This window comes from Phaseolus vulgaris, chromosome 8 (genome assembly GCF_051622355.1).
Source record: "Phaseolus vulgaris cultivar YP4 chromosome 8, ASM5162235v1, whole genome shotgun sequence".
Lineage (NCBI taxonomy): Eukaryota > Viridiplantae > Streptophyta > Magnoliopsida > Fabales > Fabaceae > Phaseolus > Phaseolus vulgaris.
Genome location: NC_143505.1, coordinates 47,764,035 through 47,774,522, shown reverse-complemented (window position 1 = coordinate 47,774,522; position 10,488 = coordinate 47,764,035). Strand labels below are relative to the sequence as shown.

Here is a 10,488-nt window from a genome sequence, read left to right as displayed (position 1 = left end):
AAAGAAAATTCGTACGCTTATGTATCTTTCTTTAATTTTCTTTGCATAAATGAGTAGAAACTACGGATTTCGTGTTTTTTCACTTTCCAAATTAACGTAAATTGATAAATACAAATATGATTCTCTATATTTAACAAGTAAACACATAAAAAACAAACACAATGTAGAAAAACCTCCAATCTTAAGGTCTTATTCAATTTTAAATTTGTCCACAATATGGGTCTACACTATAATAAAGATTTGTTTTTTACACCATGTCAGCAGTTATTATGGAACAATTATTGGATTTTATTTTAAATAAAAATAATAATAATTTAAGTATAAAATGAAAAGAATAAGAAAGTAAATTATAATTAATTATTTAAGTAAATATATATTTATTTAGTAAATTGCAACTTTTTTTTATTGATTTTTTTTTTCTATTTCTCTGCGTGTGTTTTTGGTTTTTGGCTGTATCTACATTCTATTTAAGCTTTCTTCACCATAATCACTAATTAATTATTTCTTATTCTGCTTATTCTTCTTCTAGTGCTACCGTACCACTCATTCATTTTTTTGGAACTCGGAACCATGATATCTGTCATTTTTGGAATTTGAAGCACTTTTTTACTTAACATATTTATATATAGTAAGTTAGTAACTCCAATGGAACAAGTGAATTTGGATTCTTTAATACGTATATTAACATAAGACGACAACTATTTTTTATTCTACAATAAACACTGAATTGAATTTTCGAAAGAATTAATAGTCCTTCTTTCATCTATCTACTTAAATAAAAATCTTTGTTGTGTTTAAAAAATATATTTTAATTATTAAGCAAGATATTTTATTGCTCTGATGCCATTATTGTACTGCTTAACTTTATGGATTAGTATAAAAATAGTGTATTTTTGTTGGTAAAAAAATTTAAAAAACCGTGATTAGGAATAAAGGAGTAGGATTAGGTATGACTTTTAGTAAAGTTTATCTAATAATTAAAAACACATTTGCAAATATATGTTATGGAGCATTTGTTACCACTAACTATAGCACTTTTAGATATTTAAAAAGAAAGTAGCTTAAAACGAAACTTTGAAAAGCTCGTTTTATTTTAATATTGATTTTTCTGTCACATTTATTTTTTTCAAAGTTCAAGCAGTCATTCCTACATAATTTGCTGTCTGACTGTCAATTATATGCAATTTTTTTTCTATTAATTTGAGTGTATCACGTCCCTTATTAGGAAAATTATTTTATATATGATTTAAAATTGGTGTATATATAATTTAAAAATTTACATTTTGATATTAATTATGGAAAAAGAAAGATACAAACATGATTGGTCAGAACCTTCTCATAATATGATTCCACTTCTCTTTCTATTCTACCTAATTCTTTTTTTCCTTTTTGCATTTCTCTTAATTTTTTTCTAAGAAAAATATACAATGTATATAACTCTATTTTTTTATCTAAAATTTCAACTTTTGTATGAAATGACAAAAATACCTTTTTTTTATATCATAAATAAAGAGTTGTATAGTGGAATAAGTTGTCCATATATCATTACTCTTCTTCCAACTCTTTGTGATTCAGGTCTCAGTGCAAGATTTGGCAGACACGTACCAACCTCCATTCAAGAGTTGCATTCAGCAAGGTCGAGCCAGTGGCATAATGTGTGCCTACAACCGTGTCAACGGGGTTCCAAATTGTGCAGATTTTAATCTCTTAACCAAAACCGCAAGACAACAATGGAAGTTTGATGGGTATGTTCTTAGCTTGGCCATTTTTAAAGCAATGCTCCACAATTATATATCACCTATCACGGGTCAATGTAAGAGTACAAACTTGTTTTCTTCCCTGTTGAAACTGCTTTTTCCATTATGCTAAAACAGCAGAAGATGCTATAGCCGATGTCTTTAGGGCAGGTATTTATATATATTATTAGTGCACTCTCCTTCGTCTATTCTTTATCCATACATTTTTTTTTCATTTTTATCCATACATCTAAATGCAATCACAACGAGGTAATTATGTAATTGTGTTAATATTGACAATGCATGATGATTTTCCCACTTGTCTTTGACGCTTGTTTTCCAAACCAATATTTCTAGCACTTTTATACAGGGACAATTATCACATGCACCGACACCTTGTTTAGTCTTTTAAAATAATCATGATATTATAATTTATTAATATAAATATAAGGTTAAATGTTAAGAAAGTAAAATTCAGACCAAATAGTACCTTTATCATATTATATTTGTGTTAGATATGTATATCTATTTATGTTAGATATTACATATAATTCTAATTGTATCCTGTACTTATTTACTTCTATTTTTAAAAGTTTATACTAATACAAATAAGGCCAGCTATGTCTAGTGTGTTTTATAATTTTTAGAAAATTCCATGGTGATATCATTGTATAATATAATTTGAAATTTGTCGGATTGGTGTTGGAGAAGCACCATTGTAGATAACATAAGTAATTTTGATGGATTGTGATAATTGGCTTATAGAGAAATCAACATCGATTTGCAGGGATGGATGTAGAGTGTTGTGATTACATAACTCAGCATGCAAAATCAGCTGTGTCCCAGAAAAAAATTGTCAATATCTCAGATCGACCGTGCTCTTCAGAACCTATTCTCCATAAGAATGAGGCTAGGCCTATTTGATGGGAACCCACGAAGCTTCCCTATGGCACCATTGGTTCCAACGAAGTGTGTTCCAAAGAACACCTCCAACTTGCTCTTGAAGCAGCAAGAGATGGCATAGTCCTTCTAAAGAACACTGATTCACTTCTCCCACTTCCAAAAACAAGCCTCAGTGTTTCTGTGATTGGCCCAAATGCCAATGCCTCGTCTCTAGTTTCCCTAGGAAGCTATTATGGTCGTCCTTGCAAATTGGTGACTCTTTTGCAAGGCTTTGAAGGCTATTCTAAGGACACCACTTACCACCCTGGATGTGATGATGGCCCATAATGTGTCTCTGCACGGATAGAAGAGGCAGTGGGAGGTTGCAAAAAAGGTGGATTATGTGGTGCTTGTTATGGGGTTGGATCAAAGTCAAGAGAGGGAGTCACATGACAGAGAATTCCTAGGTTTGCCAGGGAAGCAAGAAGAGTTGATCAAGAGTGTGGCCAAGGCTTCAAAGAGGCCAGTTGTTTTGGTGCTGTTGTGTGGAGGGCCAGTGGATATCACTTCAGCCAAGTTTGATAACAAAGTTGGAGGAATCTTGTGGGCTGGGTACCCAGGAGAAGTTGGAGGAGTGGCCCTGGCACAAGTTATCTTTGGTGACCATAACCCAGGTAAATTTCTACTACACTTTATTTGTCAATATATGATGAACACACAACACATTAGACCCACAAGGTATATAACACATACTACATCATGGGGTGATTTATTTTCATCACTGCAATGCAGGTGGTAAACTGCCAATGACTTGGTACCCCAAGGATTTCATCAGAATACCAATGACTGATATGAGGATGAGAGCTGATCCAGCCTCAGGCTACCCGGGGAGAACCTACAGATTTTACACTGGTCCAAAGGTCTATGAATTTGGCTATGGCCTAAGCTACACAAAATATTCCTATAATCTCCTTTCTCTCTCACACAGCACCCTCCACATCAACCAACCCTCCACCCATTTGATGACTGAAAATTCTGAAACCATCCGTTACAAACTGTTTTCAGTGTTGGGAGAACAAACATGCCAATCCATGTCATTGTCAATCACTTTGGGAGTCACAAATCATGGTAACATGGCAGGGAAGCATCCAGTGTTGTTGTTTTTGAAGAAGGAACAAGTGGGAAAAGGGAATCCGGTGAAACAATTGGTGGGGTTTCAAAGTGTGAACTTAAATGCAGGGGAAACTGCTCAAGTGGGTTTTGAGCTAAGCCCGTGTGAGCATCTTAGCATGGCAAACGAAGCTGGTATATTGGTGATTGAAGAAGGGTCTTATTTGTTGCTTGTGGGGGACCAAGAGTACCCATTAAAAGTGACAGTTTGATGCAACCATTGCAGTATTAAACCAAGTAACGCCTTAAAGCCATAAATAACCAATCTGCAAAGATGTTACATCCTAGTAGTGTTCGTTCACAGATTGTACACGTGGTGATCAACATTTGGGAGACTTCAAAAAAGTGTCGAAAAGTTTTCTTCCATGAATCAATAATTTCGCTTCTTGTTATTTAGCATCGTTGTATACTTATAAAAGTTTCTTATTTTAGTATCAAACCTAAATAAAATAAATAAAAGAACTTTATCCACTTTAGTTGTCACTACTAGGAATTTTAATATTCGCATTAGCTAAAAGTCATTGGTAAGTATCAAAAGCAAGGGAAGAAAGCTAATCAACACTTGTTGATAAAAGCACCAAGCGCCACCAGAAGCCATCAATAAAATGTGGCTGAACCATCACGTTGTATAAGCATTACTTATTCAAGTAATAAGAAAAATGTTAAATAAAAAAATAGTAGAATTCATTTGAAAACTATAAAAATTAAAAAAAATACTAAAACCTATCCCGACCAGTCCTCGGTCATCGACTCAGAGGCTGACCTCAGACATCGCGCATCGATGCTTGGTAATGGAAGGGAGCCACGTGAGGTGGGCCCCAAACGCACCGATCACGGGTTTGGTTAGTCTTTGATATTACTACTCTAAGCCCGATGTTGGAGATCGATATCGGACCTCGCCGGTAGAGGGAGAAGATCGCACATCGGTCAGCTGAACGATGTACGGGGCCACGTAAGGTGGGCCTTAGAGTCACGATAAGTTAACAGTTAAAGACATGAGATATGTGGGAAGCCTAAGTCACGAGGGATCCATGCACGTGATGTGTATGACGCATGGAGGCGCAACACGTGTGGATAATCCTAGGAGGCGTTAAGGCCCATTAGGGTTAGGGTTTCCAGGGAAAGCTGCATGCACGACACGTGAATACTTAGGGCACCCACGAAGCAGATGGCGTTAGAGATTAGGTGCACAAGTTGGTACCCAAGCGGCCACTCTGTCAGTCGTTGCACTCCGGTTAAGGGAAGTCCATGTGCCAGATACGCTTAGATTCTACGAATAGCGACGCAAGGACGTTTCCAAGGAACCCTAGTCAAGGGCAATAACGCAAAGGTAAACCCCAGTTCCAGCCTATATAAAGGGTGCCAAGAACTCTAGTAAGGTACACAGTTTCTAAGACTGAAGCTATTCTATACACTTGGTGTTTCTTTGCCCTAATACTGACTTGAGCGTCGGAGTGCAAACAGCCGCTAGGGCGCCCCTTTGTCTTTGCAGGTGAGAGGTTTCTTAATCAAGAAGGCACGCTTCTCAAGCGAAATTGAAGGGCGGCGCCGACTGCTAGGGTCAACCGATGGGGCAAGTCAACCGACAGAAACATTTGGCGCCCACCATGGGGCCCGTTAAAACAAGGTCCCACTCACACTTACGCTAAGAGTCTTTACCAACAATATGAGGAGTACGAGACAAACAGCTGCTGGATCCGCGGGAAGGGTACCCTCCAGGGCGGACAACGTAACCAAGCAACAAATCCTGGATACGATGCGCGCTCTCCAAGTAGAAGTAGCGGCTTCCCGAACGGACAATGTAGAATTGTGCAGAGCCAACGAGGAACTGCGAAGGGACCTACAACAGGTAGGAGAGCGCGCAACGGACGAACACGCACCACCAGTACCACTTAGGGCACGTCCCATGCCATTCTCGCGAGCGAGCATGAATGCAACTTTGCCTACAATGTCCCTAGGTCCGAAAGTCTCTTTCACAGGAGTAGAGGACTCAAAGGACCATCTCACGGCATTCCACACCCAGATGATGCTCACCGGAGGATCCGACGCCGCCTACTGCAAGATGTTGATGAGCACACTGTCAGGCGCGACACTAGAATGGTTCATCAGCCTTCCCAACAGACACATCACTAGCTTCGACCAGTATGCCACACTGTTCAGGGAACAATACCTTGTAAACAAGGCCCCCACCCGGCTTTCTTACGATGTTTTTGATGTCAAGCAGTACTAGGGGGAATCCATGAAGGACTACCTGAACAAGTTCAGGATTCAAGTGATTAGATTGAAGCCCACTGATGAGGCCATGATAGTACATGCCTTTGTCAAGGGAATGCTACCGGGCCTTTCAGTGAATCATTGCTAAGGGTTTACCTGAAGACATTCACGGAGATTAGACGCCGAGCGTTAGCACACATTGTCGCAGATGATCGAGTAATGTAGAAGCAAGGTCTCGTCGGCCCTATCCGACCTCGAGCAGCCGCCCGACCTCACCCTATAAGGGTCCAAGAAACGAACGCGGAGAAGAAAGGGGAGGAAAAACCCTATGAGCGGGCCCAGGCGGGGACACACACGCGAAGGGATCCTCTCCCGAAACATAAGTTGAGTGGAACTCAAGGAGCTGATCGTTATCCCAAACATAGCGGCAAGACTGAAGGTACCACTAGAGACCGATAGGAAGATGGGGCCCAACAAGAACGCTTGGTGCGAATTTCACCAAGCAAATGACCACTACATATGAAATTTCCTAGCCTCGGCACATCAACTAGACGAATTAGTAAAGAGCGGTTTTTTGAAGGACTACCTTCAAGAAACACCAGACGATTAGACGTTGGTGGCTGCGGGTGTGGATCAGGGGCACGAGGTGCCTATCCACGGAGAGGTAAACACTATCTCGGGAGGATTCTTAGGAGGAGGATGCACCGTCTCCTAGCGGAAAAAGTATGCACGAGAGGTGATGGCAGCAAAAGTACTGAAGGCAGATCTGATTCCCGATGTCGACCTCACCTTCACGAACGCTGATCTCCGGGATGTCATACCTCACGATAATGATCTGGTGGTAGTTTCTCTAGTCACAGCCGGGAGGAAGGTGCGTCGTGTCCTTGTAGATGAAGGGAGTTCGACCGATGTTATGTTCCTGACAACCTTCAACCGTTTGCAGTTGTCTACGGACCAATTAAAGCCCTACACCGAGTGTTTGTATTGTTTTGCAGGGGACGAAGTGGAAGTTCGTGGGCATATCGAATTAAGGACAACGTTCACAGACGACACGTCTTCATGCACTCCTAGCATCAGGTACCTCGTCGTCAACGCACCATCGGCTTACAACATACTGTTGGGAAGACCAACCCTGAACAGGCTGGGAGCAGTTCCCTCCACGAGGCACATGAAGATGAAATTTCCTTCCCTCGAGGGAGCAATGATCACCATCAAGTTTGACCAAAGGGAGGCTAAGAAGTGTTACGAGAACAACCTCAAGACAAAGAGAGGGGTGTTCTCTGTCATGACCAGACCACCAAGGGAAGACGAAGTAACCTGTGAAGAGATCATCTGTGAAAACTAGCTTGAGGCTGCTGAAGGTGTGGTGGGAAAGGAGATCGAAGGAAAGATGTTCAAACTGGGGCAGTCTTTGAATAAGGAGTCACAGAATCAAGTCGTCGGGGTCTTAGCACGACACCTCGACGCCTTCGCATGGTCCGCCACCGACATGCCTGGTATTGACCCTGATTTCCTGTGTCATCACCTCACTATGGACCTTAGCGTCCGGCCTGTCCGCCAAAGAAGACGAAAGTTCAACGGAGAAAAGCGTCAGGTCATACTGGAAGAAACGGAGAAGATGTTGAAGGTTGACCACATAAGGGAAATCCAGTACCCCGAATGGCTAGCCAACGTGGTTCTAGTAAAGAAAGCAAATGGGAAGTGGAGGATGTGTGTGGATTTCACGAATCTCAACAAAGCCTGCCCAAAGGATTCTTACCCGCTGCCCAACATCGATGCCTTGGTGGACAGTGCCTCGGGGTGCAGGTTACTCAGCTTCCTGGATGCCTTCTCTGGCTACAACCAGATCATGATGCACCCTAGGGATGAATGCAAGACTGCGTTCATGACGGAGTCGTCTTGTTATTGCTATAAGGCAATGCCCTTTGGGCTAAAAAATGCAGGGGCCACCTACCAACGAGTAATGGACAGGGTACAAGCACCCATATTGGGGCGGAATGTCCAAACGTACGTAAATGACATGGTGGTCACCTCCCAGCAGAGGGAACAACACGTAACTAACCTGGAAGAGCTATTCACTACGATAACAAAGTATCGGCTAAAGTTGAACCCGGAGAAATGCGTGTTTGGAGTAGAGGCAGGGAAGTTTTTGGGTTTCCTGCTCACCGAACGAGGAATCGAGGCGAACTCTAAGAAATGTGCTGCCATAATAGCTATGAGAAGCCTAATCTCAGTGAAAAAGGTGCAAAAGTTGACAGGGGCATGTCTGCTCTGTCCAGGTTCGTATCGGTAGGAGGAGACAAGGGTCACCCTTATTTCCAGTGCCTGGAGAGGAACAACAGGTTCGTCTGGACCCGTGAGTGTGAGGAGACATTTGTCAAATTGAAGGAGTACCTGGCCAGCCCTCCGGTGTTGTGCAAGCCAGAGTTGGGTATCCCACTCGTTTATACTTCGCAGTTACAGAGAGAGCAATCAGCTCGGTCGTATTACAGGAGCAAGACCAGATACAGAGGCCAATCTACTTCATCATCAAGGTATTGCAGGGGCCGAAGGTGAGATACCAGGCCTTAGAAATGGCGGCTGTGGCAGTGGTATTCTCAGCAAGAAGACTCCGCCACTATTTCTAGAGCTTCACCATGATAGTAATGACGGACCTTCCAATTCGCAAGGCTTTGCAAAAACCAGATGTGGCGGGAAGGATGGCGCGTTGGGCGGTGGAGCTATCTGAATTTGACATACACTACAAACCTAGGGGCCCCATCAAGGGCCAGATCTATGCCGACTTCGTAGTAGAACTCTCCTCGGCAGCCACACACCAAGAAGGGTCGAATTTCAAGTGGGAACTCTCCGTAGACGGCTCCTCAAACCAACAAGGTAGTGAAATAGGTGTTATTTTGGAGGGTCCAGATGGGTTGTTGATCGAGCAGGCCCTACGGTTCGCTTTCAAAGCCAGCAACAACCAGGCGGAGTATGCGGCCCTGATCGCGGGAATGCTGCTGGCTAAAGAGATGGGAGCAAAAGGGTTGTTAGCAAAGAGTGATTCCTTGTTAGTTACAGGCCAGGTCACGGGGGAATACCAAGCTAAAGACCCTCAGATGGCCGCATACCTAGAATATGTCCAGGTCTTGAAGGAGTCGTTTGAAGTGTTTGAGTTAGTCCATGTACCCAGGGAACAAAATTCCCGAGCTGACTTGCTTGTGAAACTCGCCAGTTCGGGCAAGGGGAGGGGGTAGAGGACGGTGATTCAGGAGACACTGAAGACACCTCGAGCTACCACAAACAATATGGCAGTCTAGTACATCAGCACGTCGGAAGAGACGAGGAGGAGTCATCAATCGTTAACACAGGAGACGATGAAAACACCCAGAATAAGCAGGTACCCGGTCGCTGGGGAGGTAGTGCTACAAATTCACCAGGTTGAATAAAGAGAAACGTGGATGACGGCCTACTAGCACTACTTGGCCGATGAGATACTCCCGTTAGATCCCGCAAAAGCTCAAAAAATCAAGAAAAATTCGAGCAAGTACACCCTGATTGATGGGAAATTATTCAGGCACGGATTCACCCATCCCATACTGGTATGTACACCCAGAATAAGCAGGTACCCGGTCGCTGGGGAGGTAGTGCTACAAATTCACCAGGTTGAATAAAGAGAAACGTGGATGACGGCCTACTAGCACTACTTGGCCGATGAGATACTCCCGTTAGATCCCGCAAAAGCTCAGAAAATCAAGAAAAATTCGAGCAAGTACACCCTGATTGATGGGAAATTATTCAGGCACGGATTCACCCATCCCATACTGGTATGTGTGGACGGTGAGCAATGCACGCGTATCATGGCAGAACTACACGAAGGGATATGCGGTAGTCATATCGGTGGCCGATCTCTCTCGTCAAAGGCCATTCGTGCAGGTTATTACTGGCCAACCATGAGGAAGGATTGCATGAGATATGCCCAACGATGCAAGCAGTGCCAACAACACGCTAATTGGCACAAAGCGCCCCTAGAGGAGTTTGTATAGAAAAACATAGTGTGCCGCTTCGGAATCCTGAAGAGGTTGGTATTCGATAATGGTACCCATTTTGCAAGCCAACAATTGGGCAAGCTATGCACGGAGCTGGGGATAAAGCAAGTATTTGCATCAATAGAACACCCCTAGACGAACGAACAGGTCGAGTCGGCCAACCAAGTTCTACTCAGAGGTCTGAAAAGAAGGCATGACAAAGCCAAAGGGACCTGGGCAGAAGAAGTTCCTAGAATCGTGTGGGCCTACCACACTACCCCTCAATCCACAACCAAGGAAACACCATTCAGCTTGGTGTACGATTCAAATGCTATGATCCCTGTAGAGATCCATGAGAACTCACCACGTTTCTAGAACTTCGTGGTCGAGGAGTCGAACGAGGAAAGAAAGGTGAGTTTGGACCTACTGGATGAAGTGAGAGAATAAGTAAGGATTAAAGATGAAGCTTTGAAGAAGAGGGT

General features: G+C 42.9%; 2 protein-coding genes across 2 annotated transcripts; both read left to right on the top strand.

Moving 5' to 3' along the window:
- The first annotated feature begins 1,556 nt into the window (after nucleotides 1-1,556).
- Nucleotides 1,557-4,179, top strand: LOC137827081 (putative beta-D-xylosidase 7). Its single transcript, XM_090294294.1, has 3 exons — nucleotides 1,557-1,907; nucleotides 2,524-3,292; nucleotides 3,411-4,179. Exons 2-3 carry the CDS (start codon nucleotides 3,034-3,036, stop codon nucleotides 3,998-4,000), a joined length of 849 nt encoding a protein of 282 aa, XP_090150420.1. The 5' UTR covers nucleotides 1,557-1,907; nucleotides 2,524-3,033; the 3' UTR covers nucleotides 4,001-4,179.
- Nucleotides 4,180-6,741: 2,562 nt separating this feature from the next.
- On the top strand, nucleotides 6,742-7,347 carry LOC137825267 (uncharacterized). The gene has a single exon (XM_068630940.2). The coding sequence runs from the start codon at nucleotides 6,742-6,744 to the stop codon at nucleotides 7,345-7,347; it is 606 nt and encodes a 201-aa protein (XP_068487041.2).
- Nucleotides 7,348-10,488: the final 3,141 nt, after the last annotated feature.